This window comes from Aphis gossypii, chromosome 2 (genome assembly GCF_020184175.1).
Source record: "Aphis gossypii isolate Hap1 chromosome 2, ASM2018417v2, whole genome shotgun sequence".
NCBI classification, from domain to species: Eukaryota; Metazoa; Arthropoda; class Insecta; order Hemiptera; family Aphididae; genus Aphis; species Aphis gossypii.
In genome coordinates, this window is record NC_065531.1 from 46,530,455 (window position 1) to 46,549,992 (window position 19,538).

Consider the following 19,538-nt stretch of genomic DNA (forward strand, 5'->3'; position numbering starts at 1 on the left):
TATAAAACTTTTAGGTTCATTAAAACTGATAGATTGTCTGTAAAATTATTCATAAAAACCAGCTTATTTAAATTTATTAAACAATAATATTATTAATGGTCACTTGAGGATATTTGCACCAAATAAATTAATTATAAAACTGTGCTCTAATAAAACCAGAGAATGCAATCTATTTATCTATGTGAATGTATTTAATCGAAAAAATCTTAAAACAATTAAATTTAAAAAATAAATGATTATTAAATATGACATGGGATTGATGGGTTAAATACTTAAATCTGTCAAACAAATCTCAGACCACCAGCCAGTGTAGAGTGATGGAGATCCATTTCTAACTCCACACCCTTGACTACTTTCCTACTCGCGGCCCACAGGGTCTCCAAACTTTTTAAGCACTAGTCTTTGAATGATTGTCAGTCGACAGATTGAGCATACTAACCTCAAAAAAAGTTGCCAAAAGCTTCTTTATTCGTCGCACTTTTTGACCTTATCGTCTGTATAGTTGTACCTATGCTTTTAGTCGACTGAGTCGGACACATATTTGTTTTTATTGAGTTCATCTTTATAATAAGTATAAAAAGATTTTACGAAATTTATCAATCAAGTTCAAGAAAATATGCAAAATATTTAACCTAATTTGAATTGAATTCTTATACAACTTATGCATCATATACGTTTTTTTACCACAAATTAAGTATCTAGGTACCTATAAAGTTGTATACATTTTTTATGAATGATACCTATTGGCTATTGTAGTTCAAATGTGATCAACATTAAATGAAGATTTGAACTTACATTTTTTTCACAATGTATAGTGTATACTTATTCAAACGTATATAAAAAGTGAATATTTATTCTTAAATTAACCCTACGTTCCTACATCTAGCCATCTAGGTTATATACGTTAGGTTGGTTATCCAACATTCCACTATTACTTAAATGTCTTAAATTGTTATTTTAAATATAATACTATAACATTTTTAAATACTTGGAATAATTGCAAGCTATTTATCAATTTACCTATACAAAAGTTTAAAATTTTAAAATTCTTTTAACGTTTTTTTAATAAGTAACTACCTATATATTTGCTCAGAACAACAGACTGCAGGCGCGGATTGACTTCTCTGGTTTTTTTTTTTATCATTTTAGTTTCATGCTCAAAATTGTCTATAGGTATGTTATTACTTATTTCATTGTATCAGACAGTGAGGGTTTTATAAGCTTGTTCATAATATGAACAAATCATAAAATAATATACATACAAAAATTATAAATGAATAATTAAAAAAAAATATATTCATCATTTTTACTATTTGAAAGTGGTATGGAAATAATTCAATAAGTGTTCAAAATAATATTATAATTTGTTTTTAATTCTAAGTATTCTAACTTTCAATTTTTGATTCAAAAATTTAAAATCATAATATTGTTTAACGATCATTTTATTATTTTGTAGTTTCACGATAACTTGAAAGTTGTTTTCTTGGCAGCACTGTTCACATTTTCACTTCCAGTTAACCATTTTGTTCTTGAGCTCAGCAGATTGATTTTTTTTTACGCTATCATATTATTTTTTCACCATTACATTCTGTGACTGTAATTCGTGAAATTTTTTTGCTGTCTAACTTGAAAATAGTCGAATTCGCCTACAAATACTCAATACAATCTTCAGAACTACTCTACAGGTAATTAATTATATAATATGTCAAAATAAGATTATAGCATATATAAGTATTTAAATGTATTATTTTATGTGCGTATGGTTTGTGTTGGATGTATATTATACGCCGAAAAACACATTTATTTCGTTATCGTTGTGCGTTATTTATTATGAATAAACACCCGACTTAAATAATTCTAAACAATTTACAGTATTCGAGTTTTATGCCAATTATCATTATAACCAACGATATTCTATAGCTATAGCTTAACTAATATGTCTTAAGGTTGAAATTTTAGAAGACCTTCAGAGGTCATCACAGTTTGAGATGAATTTGGTTTATTCTAGGTTTAATTAAATGTATTTGAGATGTATAATAATATTTATGTTATATCTATGGTTTTTAAATTTGCCCTTTATTATTGTGTCAAACCAACAATTGATAAGAACAAGTATTAAGCACAGAATAGAATATTCTATGTATTAAGTATGTAAATATACAATTGTTACCTTGTGTATATAATTTTTTGTTAACTATTAGCTGAAGATGTTAACATTTTTTGAAACTGGGGATTTTGGCCTCCCTTTGGCTGTAGTAAAATTTAAGATTTTGGAACCGTAATGTGATGTGCGAGAGTTTCTTGATTATAGGTGTTGAGTGAAAAAGCTGATTACAAAGCGTGTTCTCAATCATGGCCAGCTATAACAATCAACAAGCCCAAAATGCATTTAAAAATGATGGCTCATTCCTAGAAATATATCAACGTTTTCAACAACAACAGCAGCAAAAAGCCAAATTGGCAGAACTTCCAATACTTGATGTACAAGTATCTCAAACTTCTTCTGCCTCTTCTGCTGCTACTAACTGTTCTATTGTTACTACTACTACTACTACTTCGGCAGTTATCTCTGAAAAACGATCTGAAACTCTTAAAACTTTACCAATAATTGGCAAACGTAAAAATAAAGCGTTAAAAACAGGTGTGGTTAAAAAAGTTAAAGTGGACGATGAAAAAAAATTATCTAAGCCCACAGATGCTTGGTCATTGTATTTAGATGAAGTTAAACGTTACCAAGAAACAGTGGGAGAACAGGATAATAAGACTAGACCTCTTGTAAAATAACTGATCACAAAATCCTACTGTATAAATAATATTTGTAAATAAATACCATACTTTTGCAATAAAATACAATCTAATAATATGTTTATGTTCAATCAGAAATAATTACTTACTAAAGTTGTTAAACAATTTTTGACAGGATTGCTTTGATTGTTATTTTTCTTAAATAAGTTATAAAATTATATAAGTGTACAACATATTAATTAAACTAGGTTCTTTGTTTTTAAGCTATTAAATGTATATTTACTTTAAAAATGTATGTGCATTTTATGTTTTTACTATTGTTTTAAAGTTTTATTTTACATTTAGTGTATTTAATTAATAATTTATATTTTAGATATGTAATAAAATATGCTGGTATTATATTTTAAGCTTATATTAAAAATCCTCTATTATATATTATTTTTGAATTATTGTAATGAACTCTAGTTTTTATGTACATTTTCAATGATATTATACCAGTTATAAAATAAATAGTTAATTTACTTAATTTTTCTCATAGTATATTTTCAGAATTATATAATAAAACAAAACCTTTATGGCGAAAATTAATGAGATTTTAAGGTTTATCTGCGAACAAGGTTTCATTGTATCCTTAAAACTATGTACCTAGTTAATTGAATAATAATATTTTATTTCAGAGGAAGAAATTGAAAATAATAGAGTACTAACAATAGTTTAAATAATACAAGCTTTAAGTTTATATGTACACAGCTCATTTTAAAATAACAGTTTTCATTATTATTATTTTTCTTTTAATTATTATATTTATTATGATAACTACTCAATTAAATTCTAATTTTTAATAAAAACTTTAATTTATCATATTTATTGATTACTGATAAATAAAGAACAAGTCATTGGTTAAAAGAAAAATAGAAGTAATTTTTTATGTTAAAATATATCAAATAAAAATATTGAATTAGTGCAGTTAAAAGTAAAATAGTATAATTTAAGTCTATTTGATTTTTATCATACAATTATATTTAAAATAATAATTAAATACAAAATTTAGGTATATTATAATTAAAAAAAAAAAAAACATTTTAGGCTTTATTTTTATACATATGATTGTTAAAAAAAAAAAATTCAACTGATTGTCTTTTTATTAAGCAATATTTAATTCATTTTTTTAACATTAATCCGTTGAATTCATTTATTCTTTTAATAAATTTAAAATGTATTCTATCCAGAATATTATAATTTTTATTAAATGTTCAAAAAATTTACCTCTTCAAAAAAATAAATATTTTTTAATTTTTATTTTTTTAGCATATTCAAATCACAATGGTTCTTGAAGTAGAAGGAATCAAACTTGAGACTGCACCATGGGATCCTCGTTTCCCAAATACCAATCAAACCAAGTAATATTTTTAATAATTTCTAAATCTAAGGAATTTAATATTTTTTTCTTATTGTTTGTATTGTTTACATACTTTCAAATTAACAAGACTAACCATAAACATATCAGACATTTTAAATTAGGCATATCTTATTTATCATTTTTATGTGGTGTTATTAAAGCCATTCTAATGGTAAAGAAATTAAGAGTTTTAAATTTATCATTTGTAATATAAAGTTTAAACTTGTCCTTTACTATTCAGCATTTGTTTAATTTTGTACACTTCACAACAATCATAGGTGATATTAGACCTATTTGGCAACAGGGGCTAGGAAATATTTTAAGCAAAATGCTAACACTGTTTTGTACAAGTTTTTAAATTAATAATACTATTAAAAATAATGTTTACTTTTCAACTAAAACCATTATATTGTATTACTTTTTAAATTATTAAAAATAAAAATGCAAATTTTAAAAGTTAATAATTTCATTATTTATATTATTTTACATATTTTAAAGCTAGTCACTTAGCTAGCCCCAATGTTTTAAATGCTTCTTGTAACATGGCATTTCTAAATTCAGTTTTTACTATGCTTGATTTCAAACATGATCATCAATATTGGTTTCAAATTTCAATATAAAAACATACTTTCTTTTGTCTTTAATGTTTTTTTGATTTTATAAATTGATCCAATTAACTACCTACTAATTTAATGTTTGAAATATACATAAGCACAACTAGGGTCAATTTTTTTTTTTTTGGGGGGGGGCTAGAATTTTATAAGTTACACAGACTTAACATTGATAATAAATAAAACTGAAATAATAATAATATTTGGGTGTCTAAACCCCTACCTAATTACATCTATGGAAATATTTATTTGAGTACTATCATTTCATCTTTTTTCCTATTAACCTATTAACTTGGTCTGCTGTATAAGTAATAAATTTCAAACGTACTTTGTCATTGGTTGTTGTTAGTATAGAGTGACATTTTAAAACTATTTTGTAATCAAAAATGCTTAAAATGTTCTATTTTAAAACTTAATACTTAGTATTTGAACAATCGCTAAAATAATTTTATTACAGAAATACATACACAGTTATACTAATAACTTTATAAACATTTGAAGTTAGTACTTTGGTGAACTTAAGTATTTAAAAGTAATATTACAAATTTCAATTTTAATTATTTTGTTGTAATTCAAAAGAATACAATACTTGAAACTTTTTTCATTACGTATATTATTTTCATTACTTATCAAAATTTTCTAAATAGCTTAACTTATATAATGTTAAGTTAAAGTGTGTTGTCTAATGGATTTATTGATGTTTATGTTCAGTTCTATAACTTATCGATAATGTTATAGTTTTCAGTTAACAATCAGTTAAAGATCAACAAAACACAATTGTTTAATATATTTTTTTCAAACCTGTCAAATAAAATTTCAGATAAATTTATGTATCAGTCACCACTCACTAATATTATATCATTTACATTATGATTTATTTTACATTCAGTATTTATTTTAAGCTAAGTAATGATAAAAAATTTGAAATAGGTTAAAATTTTAAAACAAACTTGATATTTATAGATCTATAGAACTTAAAAAATATATTTATGTATTAATATATAGGGGAGCATGAATAAGATTGAATCCTTAGGGAAAGGGCATTGTATACTCTCCGAGAGTGCTTGAAAAGGGGGGCATGTCCCTGCCCAGTTATATAATAATAAATTGTTTAAACTTTCGATGTTTGATTATTGCTTTTTTTTGCTGGCCCTATTCAAATGTATTGTTATATCCAAAGTTCTATAGGGAGATATATATTTTAAGATATGATAACCATAAAAGAATGTCAAGTGCTCAAAATACAAAACTAAGAATAGTTAAAATATGGAAAGGAGAAATTGACTAGTTATAGTTTGAAAATACGACTTTACATTTACTTTATGCACAGAAAAACATACTATGTATTTTTATGTCCTAGGTACTGTTATCAAAGCTTTTTGGATTATCAACGTTGCAAAAAAATTAGAGGTGAAGAGTTTGATGCATGCCAGTATTACAAACGTGTCTCCAAGTCCATATGCCCAAATGCATGGATTGATAAATGGAACACTCAAATTGAAGAAAATCGTTTCCCTGGCAATATTTAATTTCTTGAACTTATAAAAATACTTAATAAAAACTAGTGTTCTTTACAAATGTATTACTTATGTGCAACATATTTTCTTGTCTAAAGTTTTATGTTATTATAATCAATAACCATGTGAACAGTTAGGAATACAATAAATATTCATTGTTTTACATTTTTTTTTTTTTTTTTTGTAATAATTAGTGATAATAAATACAAGGCATACAACATTTATAATTTTATTTTGGTGATAATAACATAATACTTTACAAACACAAAAACAAAGTACAGTCAAAGTATACATACAACAATGTAACATCAAATCAAAATATATAGAAACAAATGAATCTTTGTCCTTAAGACTCGTAGAGGGTTTGTAGTTTTGTTTTTATGACTTGAGGCTTACAAATTAATTTCTATTTTTACTAACGAAAATTGATTTTTTTTTATTATATGATTGCTATTGGTTACAGATAATAAAATAATTTTCTGTATTATATTATATTTTATCATTCAGGCCAATACTATTATCTCTACAGTATATAGAAAAATGAATCTCTATTTCCCTTGGTTACGACATCACCTAACGACTGGACCGATTTCCCTAATTTTTGATGTGAACATCTTTACCTAACCTGTTAAAAAATGGGTCTAGAGTGAATTAGTATAAAATCGAGGTTACAAAAATTGTAACGGAAGTTTAATAGTTGTCAACCAATAGTTTATTACAATATAATATCTTTTTAATACAATATTATAATGTAATGGAAGTTTAACGGTTGCCCATGTATACATGCTGAGCGAAATTTAACAGAAAAATTGTGTTAAAAGTATAACGGTAAAAAATGGCTAAAACTAGCTTAGAAAGATTAAAGGCATATCGGAAGTGTCAATGCACAAAAAATGAGACTAGCTCTAAAAAAAAGAAATCTCCAGAGTTATGAAGTTGATCGCAATTGACGGAATCGAAATCAACATAATTAGTCATAATATGTTGAGCGACCACAACATCCAACAGTTTTTGAAAGAAAAATATTTGATCTATAGAGAGTCAGCTGAGTCGCATCGTTCGTACCCCATGGTGGTGGTTGGTAAAAAGTAAACAGGGTACAGCTCCAGAGTTTGCACTGAGTATTTACATCCGTTGCATATTGAGTCAAGGTTCATAATTCATAAATTAAGTAAATAAATTTTTATTTTTAAATTTGACATTTATTTCAATCAGCTTCAGAAATACAAAATAAAAATGAACTTTTATTAAATGTAATTATAAGTATAATTAAAAAATAAAAAATGTTACTTCTAAATGAAAAAAAAATTAATAATAATTAATAATGAAGTAATTTAACATAAATTCTTGTTTATGTTATATCTTCTAGTAATTAAAATTGAAATCCACTTTGACTAAATAACGAAGTTTAACCTGTGAAATATCATAAACAATAAATCTGAAAAAGTTTAAGTTAAAGAAATGTACCAATTAATATAAGTAGAAATAAAGCTACAATACAATTAAACCTCTGTTTAAATAACACATAACAACTCCTCTACAAACATAATATACAATATACATGAGAAAATAAATCATGATAGCAGACTATCTTATTATACCTATGGTGTCCACAATTGATTGATTTCATTGTAATTGTATAACATACATTAAAAAAAAATACACAAACCTATAAAATAAGAGAAATTTAATTTTAAATATATAAAAAAAGGATACTCATTATATAACAATGTAGTATCATTGATATTGGAAGAAATTGGTTTGCCGAGAGGAACTTCAATCTTATCTTCAATAAATAATGATTGATCAGGATCAGGCTTTGTTCTACCAATTCCCATACAGCTGTGTTTTCCAGGTGGTAATTTCTCTATGTATTCAGATGCTTTGTACTCAACCCTAACATAAATAATAAAAGATAGTTAATTAAATCGTAAAATACGCTAGATAATTAATACATACATGTTACCCAATGCAACTTCACACAATAGTAATAAACCAGTATTATTGCCATGAGATGCCATACAATAGTTGGCTGATTTTGACACCATGTCAGCAAAATATATACCTTTACCAAACATGTAACCAGTAACTGGAGCTTCTTTGGGAGCAATGCGTAAACCCTAAAAAATATTATACTTATTTCAATGTAATTTTAGAAGATAAATTATTTAGAATTTGTATGTTAATCATATAATATATTTTTATATTATATTCAGTACACAAATTAATATACTTGTGAAAGTATAGCTGCAAAATTGGTGATTCTAGAACCATGCCATAATAGTTTACGATTGTGCAGTTTTTTGAATGGCTTAAATCGTTTTTCTTCACCAGATCTTACTACTTTGAAAACATCTTTGACACTTAAAGAATAAGAGCTGTGAGTTTCAGCATGAGTATTTATTATGTACTGTTGAATGATGTTAAACTCATTCATGTCCGTATGCAATTCCTGAAGAATGAAATCAAAATATTAACATTTATATAAATGTTATATGATTGAATTTACTATAATGATGATAATCTGTAACTTACATCAATGACACAGTTTAATTTCATATAGTGAGTATCAAGAGGGTGTAACATTGAGTCTTCAGACGTTTTATTGTCCATCATGCTGTATGCAATTTGGATTTCCATCAAACTTCCTATCATTTCTAACTTTGCCTAAACAATTATGCAAATTCAGTATTTCTACCCAATTCATTATTACATTAACACTATAATACATACATTGAGAATTTCTTTTGAATCAATAAGCTGAGGCGTTTTAATGCCAAAGTCATGTGGTATCAAGGTATAAAACTTGTTGGTAGCTGTGATCACTTTGTCTCTTTTATTTTTTTCATCGAACAAATCTATCATACTATTTAATTCATTCAATGTGGCATATGCTTGTTGCAATTGATTGCGGCTCAATTTTCCCAGTGGCATTTTTTGTAAATCCAACTAAAACATATTATCATAAATTAAGTACAATATAATATTTTTATACTGAATCAAATAAACAGGGCTCATAACAAATAAAGGTAAAAAACCAATAATTTTTTAAATAACAACTAATAATTATTGTGTTTCTGTTAAGCTAGAAATGATTATTGGCTAGTAATCAAAATATTTATCTAAATAATATCAAAAATTCTTTATATTTTCAAACCAAGTTTTATGACCAAAACACTTTCCTGAAAATAATTTTTATAGTGAACACTAAGATAAACAGCTCAATACATAAATTTAATATTTATATATGTATATTGTAGTTTCAATTTTCTTTACTATTTATTTTATTTTAGATTCTAAGCAGAGCGATCAATATAATGATATTACGATAATATGTTTTTTTCTGTAAACAAGTACTTGATAAAATTCATTTTTTTTTTTTTTAAAAAAAAAAGGAGGGAGTTACTGATTGCAAATTGAATTTAGTTGGCATTTTATTTAGAAAGGATTTAAATGTTGACAGGTAACCAAAATATGTACAAATAACTTTTAAATGATTAATGGTAAACATTATATTTAAGTGATGTTTAGAGAAATAGTTATTAATCACCAATGATCCAATGACTTATTTGCTAACCTATTTTAATCTCTCCCAATAAACTAACTCACCTCAAATTCATACATGACTTTTTTCATAGATTCAATATCAAAAAGTAAACGTATCAATCTTTGTACTGTCTCAGGTAACTTTGATGGTATATTACTAATAGAATCAAGAGCTTTGGCTTCATCCTAAAATACAGATAAATAATAATTATTATTCATTATTTCAACAAATAAACATATTATGCAAGTTTTCATTCAATATTATTTTTATAAAGTTTCTAATACATGTTCATACAAAAAAGTAAACAGATGTATCTTGTTATAAATTAACATTTTATTAGCATCTATACTTGATTGTAATTTTTGTAATGCTGAAAAAATAGAGATTAAAAAAAATCTTAAAATTTTAAATATCAATGAACGACTTATATGCGCATATACACTAAAAAAAACAGTAATTTAATTGTAATGCTAGTAAAAGTTTTGTGTATTTAATAACAAGGTAGATGACGTCAATTGACATCAACATAAGCGAACAACTTTAATTAACACCATTTGGCGTCATTCACTGTTAATTTTGCAATTGACAAAATATATTTAATATCATACTAGAACCTTCTACAAAACAGCCTGAAAATATAAGATATGGAGTTTGAAAGAGAAAATATCATACATAGGTTTAGAAACAAGTGTGTATAGCAATAATTCCCATTAACACTTCAGACAAAAATAATTGCGGCAAATAAACGCTCTAGTCAAAAATACTGTTTAAATTTAATTTAGTTGCAATAATAATCATAGACATTATATTAGGCTATGATTCTACTTGCTAAAAAAAAAATCTTACATCAGTCCTCGAGAAGCTCTATAAAATGGGAGAATTATTAATTAATAAGCTAGAAAATTCTAACATGTATAATTTTGATACTTAAAAGAAAAAGATAAAGCTAGGGAGATCATGTTTGGCAAGCATCAAAAATACTAATTGAGGAAGTTAAAAAATGCAAAATAGACAATCTAAATTTCCAAGTATAATGAATGGATAAATTCAATAAAATTTAATAATTCAATATATACTAGGACTATTCAAAGTGGACAATGAAAGAGTGGTAGCTGCAAGTATTGCAAGGATTAATAGAGAAAAGTGGTGGTTGTGAGTCAGAATGGTCTTAAAGCCTTAAAAAAAGAAATATACCTGTCCATAATCGGTTTCAACTGGAACTTTTTTGCCAGGCATTTTTACAAAATGATTTCTATTTCTCCATGCATTTCCAGTCTGATCTTCATAGTAGAATTCAAAACTTTGTTTGGCTTCTTGTAATGAATCATGCTCAATTGTTTTAAAACCACCTATGGTAGTACCAATTCTTCCCCAAGATCGGAATACCCAATACCTGTAAAGAAAAACACTGTAAAACAATATGTTTATATAATCAAATTTATTTAAAATGTATAGAATACCTATTATTATTGTCAGACTCTAATAATTGCAATTTATAATACGAGTTTTTACCAGTCAGCACATCAGATAAACATAAATTTGCATTCCATACTTCATTATTTTGCTTATAGACATGAGCTTTATGTTCAAGTGCAGACTGTGGTTCAACAGCAATTCCTCCTTTTAAAGTTAACTTCACACTTGTTGGCACACTTTTCTCATACATACTTTTTCCTGATATTTTACTCTTTAAATTGCTTTTATTTTTATAATCCAATTCCAATTCTTTTTGTCTTCTTTCTATTCTTTCTTTGGCCTAAATTAAATTGATTATTTACATTATATAGTAAAAATAAAATAATAACAATAATTACTTTTCCACCCCATGGCGCTAAATTTTGTTTAACTATCAACTCAATTGCATTGCCACCTTTATCAATGGTATCAAAAAATGTAGAAGGTTCGACAACTTCAATTTCTAAACTTTCGGCTTCTTTAATCTTTATACCCTTTTTCATAATGCTGTCTGTTTAAAAGAAAAATATGATTTAATTTACAAAACAGTAGTAATTAAGCATACAAAATTATTTTTAACAGCTAGTAAGTATAAATTTAAAAAAAGGTAGGCAAGTATGTGCTACTATGCTATAGATTAGGTACTGTGTAGGTCAGTATTATAGTGTGTTAAATTAAAACTAAATGATACATAATTGTACATGAAAAACATTCTGAGAAGAAAAGTTTTGTCAGGCTGTAATACTAAGTATATTTCATGATATGTTTAAATGTGAAAATATTGCATTTATAATAAGATCTTAAAATAAATCAAAAATGTCATTGCGTATAGTAAAATGTATAACAATATAATATTATAATAAATAAAAAAAATTTAAGTTCCCATTAATAATGTGTTAAAGTTAAAACAAAACAATAGTCAAGATTGTTATTAATTGTTTAAATAAGTAATTTTATCCAAATTTAAACTAAAAATTTCTATAAAAAATAATTAGCTATATATATTTTAGATTTGATGGTTTTAGTATTACTTAAAAAGAATCTTGAACTATAAAAAATAAATTGTTTACTTTTGAGATTTTATTTAACTTATAACATTAAACAATTATAAAAAATTGGGATTAATAATAATTATAGATGATAGAAAATGGTAATAAAAACATTTAATGAAAATTTCAAGTATCTATATAAATCCATTTTCGAATTAATAAAAAAAAAAAAAAATTATCTTGTCAAAAACTGCATTTGTATAAAAGTCCGTTTTTTCTCAATTGTTTTATCTTATACAAAAAAAATACTGGGAAAGTTTTACTTAAGACCAACCAAAGTACTAAATGATCCAAATTACTACATAAAACTAACCCTCAATTTTGAAACACAAAACGTTTTGATGGCTACTTATTGTGTTAACACATAAAAAATAATAAAAACACACCTTATTACAGAACATTCATCGCTTCACTGAAATTCTAAAATGTTTAAGACATTTTTTTAAGTCAATCATGTTATACTAATAAAATAACTCAATATATTGTATTATTTTTTTCTGAAGTCACTATTTAATTTTCAATTATAAAATATTAAATTGATTTTTGACAATTTAACTTTGTTTATTTTTCAGATTATTCCACAAAATTGGACAATAAGAATATTTATTTTTATTAATGTATATAATTCATTTAAGTAGTTAATTTATCTAATTAGTACTTTTAGAGTTATAAAAAAAGGAGAAAAGACAAAGAAATTGGAATAATTTTGAATCATAATCAAAATGCACTATACCTGGGTTTGCAAAAACAGCAGCAATATTATTAGTACATTGTGAAACTATTGTACCACCAAATTTTGCAACTTTAAGTTTTAATTGTTTAAGTTCTGAGCCTTTTAATAAAGTCGTAAACTCCATATTTTTTAGTGGCAGAATACGTGTTACTTTTACTCTAAAATAAAATTGTATTTTAATTTACAAACAAATTAAATTATACTATAATTTATAATAAAATAGTTTGTTTTAACTTACAGGCCTTTATCATTTTGTATAGTTGATGATGGCTTCATAGAAGTTTTATCAGATTTTTCAAATAAACGATTCTGTATTTTGCATTTATATTTCTTACTAAAAAAATTTAAATTACATAATGAAATAAAAAGTTGAATAACAAATCGAATCAAATATGTTATTTTTATCTTACAAAAAATCATCATTTTCTAGAATATGTGTAGGAATTTTGAATTCTACACGACGTGGTTCCGCCATAACTTTTTCACATTTTAACCATTCATTTTTATATCCCAAACATTGATATCCAATACTACTTCTAAAAACCAATTGACCTCCACATTCATCGCAAGGAAGTAAATTACCAAAAGTCAGTAAATCTGATAATCGATCATAAATCTAAAATAAATGCCAAGATACATCAGCAGACAGCAACAACTAAATTTTATTTTAATCATAACTTTCCATTAATACATTTAAAATTAATATTAAACTCATAGTTTATACGTTTTTTCTTCAAACTACATGTTCTAATATGGAATAAATTTGATATTTGCCTTTTTTGCAAAATTTTTATTTAAACAATGCCTGATTTAGTGTCGGTAGCTTCTTTACTTAGACAGTTACTTGCCTAGAAAGAGTATCCATAACTTGGTTTAAACTAGTTATAATGAACATTGGCACTACCAGCTAAGTACACATGACTATTCAATCACAGTTTATAAATAATATAGACAATAAAAGTTCATCAAACATAATTAATGCTATATTTTTTTTTTTATGCATTTAATAAGATTTTCAATTTTAAGTAATATAACAGAATAAAATAAATAACACAATTAATATAGTATGAAATATAAAAAAACACTGGATATATTTTACAGGTAAAATACAAAAATTGGGTAATGTGAATACTATCCATAACAACCTAACCTATCCCTACTGAATAAAGTAAAATTATTATTTGCTAAACATTTATTTTATACATTAACTGGATAATGTATACACTATTTACCTTAGAGTGGATTGATAAAATATCAAGTACAATACAGTTTAATTCTAACTACCAGAAATAGACAGGAGTAAAGATGATCCATAGAATGTACTTTTTGCAATTTGATCTATTAGCAATAATCAATATTATGAACTTGGGAATAATAATAATGACACACTTCTTCAACTTTATTCAAGATATCAATTTTCTATATATTCTGACTCATTGATTGATATTTAAGAAGTGTCTACTACAAAAAAATGATGGTGCGAAATAGCTAATGCACCATCTGTTTCCAGTAGTCAAGGGTTTAAAAAATGTCTGGGTAAAAGTAAATGTTTATTTATTAAATTTAAATGTAAATCTGCTGGGATACTTAGCAACTCCAAATTCCACCTGGATCTGAACTATTCCAATAAATAACTGTACCTATGTAGTATTTATTTTTTCAAATTTTTTTATACATAAAATAATAATTTAATAAATAAACAATTTTTTTTTTTTGGATCAATATGATTTAGTTTTTTTCTACTTCATACTTAATCTACAGCATACTGGATGATGTTTACACAACTCATTTTCATACTCTACCCATAGAATATACATTATATTATATTTCAATTAAAAATTTTAAATCACTCACCGCTCCATGATTTGATTCTGGTATTTCTTGTTTATTGTATTCCAAGAGTTCTTTACATACTTTAACAGGACATGACTTTAAATAATCTCTGTATTTGAAAATTAATTTATTTTGTTTTTTTATTTCCAAATCTGAATGAGTATTAGTCTTAATTTTTTTGCTAGAACTGGGTCCATCAGTTTCATCTAAATTAGCAGCACTTAACAAAAACAATAACAAAACAAACAAACAATTATACAATATATTATAAAAAAAAATATGAATTAACCAAAAATGTACATACACAGTAGTGGTTGTCACCCTAGGCAACAAATTTTTAAGGTTAGTTCTATCGACTTCTTTTAAACTAAGAAAACCAGATAAAGAGGAAGCAAGATCCAAAAATCCTAAATCTTGCCTAAGTTTAACAAAACATTCTAAATGGTGCCATCTATTTATACCACCAAAACGTCGACCTTCATCACTATCATAATCCATTTTACCTATACGAATATCCTCCTAGAAAAAATACAAATTTAATGATTATATTAGTAATTAAATTAAAATTAAAAATTAATTCCACTAATGTTATTAAAATTATATTTTTTCAAATTAAGTTTACTTTTATATAGGTAATTAAATGTAATTTGTTATTTTTTTTCATATATATATATATATATATATATATAATAGTTAATTCAAGATATTATTATAAGAGTTTAATACTTGAATCATTATTATTTGTTAAATCACACTATCAAATTTAAAATAAAATAAACAATTAATGTTGAACATAATGAAATTTAGAAATTGTAATGCAAAAATATATTAAAACTTAAAGTAGAAAGTATTCAGAACATTAAACTTTATTGTTTGTGAATTTTCCATTATTAATATAAAGAATTGAATACTAAATAATATTAAATATCCATATGTACTTTAACAATTTTGTCTTGACATCCACAGCAAACAGCTCGTCCAGATTTTGCATACTCCACATTAAAGTTTGTATTCTCCTTTTTTTTCCCCGTTGATTTCTTTTTTGTTGATACAGGATCAGGAGTTCCAATTAGAGATTCTAGAATAAATTAAATTCAACATAAATACAATAATCTTAACAGATTATAACACTATGACCTCCTCATTTAATTTACGTACTATACTTAGCATAGGCGCAAATCGCAGGGGTACTAAGGGTGCTTAACACCCTGAATTTTAATTCTAATACCCCGAATCCTGTGATTTTAACTTATAATATTACTACCATAATATTTCCATAATAATTATATTTATTAAAAGTTCAAAAACAGATTTTAGGTTAATTTTAAGACTGCTAAACTTATCAGTTATTCACATTGAAAGAGATATTGTCCTTGATCATCAAATTATTTTAAATAAGTATGTGAAAATAAGCATTGTTTTTTGTCATTAAATTTATAATACATTAAATAAATTTGTTTTTTATAAAATGTTTAGTTATATTTATGAGATTTGTATTTTATTAATATGTATGGTATATGGAATGTACTTGGAGTGTGTCATGGCCCATGGGTTGGGTCTGTTTCCTTAAAAATTTTGGTATTTAAACTATTTAAGCCCCCCTAATATTTTTGAGTGATTTGCACCTATGATACTTAGAGAACAATGTAGTGCACAAACCAGTGATTTCAACTGTTATGTAATGAGGATTTTGTTTATGATAATTATAATTAAGATATGATAAAATACAATAAAATATAAATTAATTAAAATTAATAAGTACATTAATAATACATAAATATGTGTAAGTATTAAGTTTATCTAATTTGATATACATTTTAACTTCAAATGCTTAAAAAGTATAGTGTACCTATATATTTTAAATATTTTTACATATCTATAAGAATAACTTATTTGGAAACATATTATATTAAATTTTCAATTTTTTTGATGGAATGAAAAATAGTTATTAACATTTTTGAGGGTTACATCTAAAAAAAAAAATTTTTAATTTCAAATGTCTTAAAACAATTAAAATATTTTTAAAATTTTATTTTACTTAGAAAATGATTGTATAAATACTTGGTGAAAATTTTAAGTATCTACAATTATTTATTTAGAGTTTAAGTCCTCCCATACTACAGTAGTGGTAGAGATATTAAAATAAAGTCAGTCACAATTAAACACTACTATGAAAAACAAGAGAATTTTAATGCTACTCTTCTACACAAAAATAAAATCAACATCGATTTTGTCCAAAAACTGGATTTTCAAAAGAAAAATCTATTTTTTTTTTATTTTTTAGTAATTTTGAAAAATGCTAGAAATTTTTCATTTCTGTAATTTAACATGTTGACACCATGCACTGACGCTAATTAATGTCATGATGATCATCAAGTAATGTGTTTGACACCACTTGGCGTCTTAATATATAATTAAAATAAATGGTTTATAATTTCCTATGCATTGCTAAATGTCATTTTAAATTATTTAGCGTATTAAACACATGTTTTAAAATATGTATTTTTACGCTGTTTGAGCTTATGACCATATAGAGAAATTTTTTATGTTATTTTTAGAAAAGAGACATTCACAGTCAATGTGTTAAAGATACAAACTAAGTACAATTTGATATCTAAAACCAACCAAGTAACAGTATAAGTATTTATATAAAAAAATAACACTATTGTAAAATCAAAACTTTCATGACACTGCTCAGAATCTAAAAAAAAAAGAAAAATAAGTACATCTAGTGCATCTTGTTTAATATTACCTAATTTAGTCTTGATTTTTTGTTGGTCATCCCATCTAATTGAATCAAAGTGACCAATATCAGCAACTGTTTTAGGCCGCTGTTTAGCGAAAAAACAATTAAAATGGTACCAATTTGGCTGTTTACCATCAAACATAGGAGACTGGAAATATAAAAAATTAAATGATATGAATTATTATATATCTATTTCCAAATAAAAAGCTACATCAAAACATATTAAAATATATGACAAATAATAATCGTAAGACATAGGTAAATTACTAAACATTAATAAGTAATAACTAATAAGAAATTAATAAAATATTTTAATGTTACATCATACAATAAAAATTGTGCTATAATACTGAGTTAAATATTTTAATTTTTAAAATTTTAAATAATCTTTAAATTGAATTGTTACTAATTTATACACATCTAATACAATATATGATGGTGCCACATAGAAAATATCATACCCTCATGTGTAGTCTTATATATATATACATGACAAAATGAGCGTTCAACAAAATTAATTTCTTAATGTTACTTACCTAAATAATAGAGAAAATTAATATCATACGATGTTATTAATATTTTAATTTTAATAGATAAGTGGCTTATATTATATAGCAAATATTACCATTCTATAATAATCATAAATCAGTTAAAACATTAAATATTAATAAAAGCCTTTAATTAATTATTAAATAAATGTTTAAGCATTATTATAAATTAATATTTATAATAAGTATGTTTTTAAGAGAACGTTGTACCCACATGTGTTGTCTACACCTTAAACAGAATTCTCACGACTGTTGTGCTTGGCCAATATTTGGTGTTAGTGGTTACTTGCCATGTCGTCGGATTAGCGGACTTATACAGTTAGTTGTCACTGGAGCCGTTCCTTAGAATTGTCGGTAAATGTGATACAAGTCAAAGGAACGGCGATTATTACTTGTATTACTCGTCAAGTATACACATTGTGTGAAACCGTAATCATACATTGGAAAAATTTACAATTAATGGAGTATTTGACAAGTACACCAGCCATGGGAATCCGGCTTAACACACGTAGTAAATTTTGGTTTACCAGTTTCAATAGTGTGCTTTTGGTTTTGATAAAAAGAGTGAACTGACTTATTATCAAATTTTTAGGAAGGAAGATTAACTATGTTTTCTTGTTGGTTTTTTACGATATTTTAACTTTTAAGTGAATTAGGAGCATTTTCAAATATTTAATATTTTTTACTCATAACTCACTTAAAAATTAAAATGACGGAGACAACACATGCAGGTATGAGGTACTGACAGTCTTAAAACTAAAATTGAAACTAAATAGGTACCAAAATAAAAAAACACAGTTTTAACAATAATAAGTTAAATTGTATTTTTGAATAAGTGATATTGACATACTTGAATCATAACAGCAAGTCTGAGATGATCCTTTTCAATACCTTCCTTACATCCTTTACATTTTGATCTACCACTTTTAGCATATTCAGCACGATATGGACTTTCATCGATGTCCATTGCTAAAAATGTTATTTGGAGAATTCGATCTTCCTATAGGTAGTCGTCTTAAAAATAACAAAAAATCCGAAAAGAATTAGAATTCTGTGAATGAAACTAGATTGATTACGAATTGTGATTTGAATAAAGAAAATAATTAATTAAATTTTAGTAACTAACATATTTATAATGGAAATACAATACAATCGCCACAATAGACAGGTGATCTAAAATCGTGACATGTGAAGTGTTCCGAATTCGTAAATTTGTGAATTATTGTATTTTATTAGCCAAGTAACAGTAAACACTAAGCCATGACAAAATACAATAAACAATAAATTGGAGGCAAAATACCGGTTGTACAATAAAATTATTATCAAGCAAGGACGTGTACACCGGCTTGGTATTA

At 25.1% G+C, this 19,538-nt stretch overlaps 2 protein-coding genes across 3 annotated transcripts; one reads left to right on the top strand and one right to left on the bottom strand.

The window, feature by feature from the left end:
- Positions 1 to 1,502: 1,502 nt before the first annotated feature.
- LOC114119061 (cytochrome c oxidase subunit 6B2-like) lies at positions 1,503 to 6,437 on the top strand. Of its 2 annotated transcripts, XM_027980522.2 has the most exons (3): positions 1,518 to 1,685; positions 4,054 to 4,145; positions 6,116 to 6,437. In XM_027980522.2, exons 2-3 carry the CDS (start codon positions 4,069 to 4,071, stop codon positions 6,282 to 6,284), a joined length of 246 nt encoding a protein of 81 aa, XP_027836323.1. In that variant the 5' UTR covers positions 1,518 to 1,685; positions 4,054 to 4,068; the 3' UTR covers positions 6,285 to 6,437. The 2 variants fall into 2 exon arrangements, with proteins under 2 accessions (XP_027836322.1, XP_027836323.1); XM_027980521.2 differs by lacking the exon at positions 6,116 to 6,437 and having other exon boundaries at positions 1,503 to 1,685; positions 2,312 to 4,141.
- A 1,015-nt stretch (positions 6,438 to 7,452) lies between these two features.
- Positions 7,453 to 19,522, bottom strand: LOC114119077 (poly [ADP-ribose] polymerase). Its single transcript, XM_027980545.2, has 19 exons — positions 19,310 to 19,522; positions 19,034 to 19,197; positions 17,642 to 17,783; positions 15,828 to 15,967; positions 15,194 to 15,408; positions 14,911 to 15,109; positions 13,467 to 13,672; positions 13,295 to 13,390; positions 13,057 to 13,214; positions 11,634 to 11,785; positions 11,280 to 11,575; positions 11,014 to 11,212; positions 9,882 to 10,004; positions 9,006 to 9,221; positions 8,808 to 8,939; positions 8,506 to 8,724; positions 8,232 to 8,392; positions 7,989 to 8,168; positions 7,453 to 7,710 (listed from the first exon to the last, which is right to left on the bottom strand). Exons 2-19 carry the CDS (start codon positions 19,148 to 19,150, stop codon positions 7,638 to 7,640), a joined length of 3,024 nt encoding a protein of 1,007 aa, XP_027836346.1. The 5' UTR covers positions 19,151 to 19,197; positions 19,310 to 19,522; the 3' UTR covers positions 7,453 to 7,637.
- Positions 19,523 to 19,538: the final 16 nt, after the last annotated feature.

What these genes read in the sequence shown, in the direction of transcription:
- LOC114119061 (XM_027980521.2), top strand. Translation starts at nt 2,353, where the DNA reads ATGGCCAGCTATAACAATCAACAAGCCCAAAATGCATTTAAAAATGAT.
- LOC114119077 (XM_027980545.2), bottom strand. Translation starts at nt 19,150, where the DNA reads ATGGACATCGATGAAAGTCCATATCGTGCTGAATATGCTAAAAGTGGT. An exon ending in AAAAATCAAGACTAAATTAG is followed by an intron (nt 15,968 to 17,641) that starts GTAATATTAAAC and finishes AATTTATTCTAG; the next exon opens with AATCTCTAATTGGAACTCCT. An exon ending in TTGAAACCGATTATGGACAG is followed by an intron (nt 10,005 to 11,013) that starts GTATATTTCTTT and finishes TCTGTATTTTAG; the next exon opens with GATGAAGCCAAAGCTCTTGA.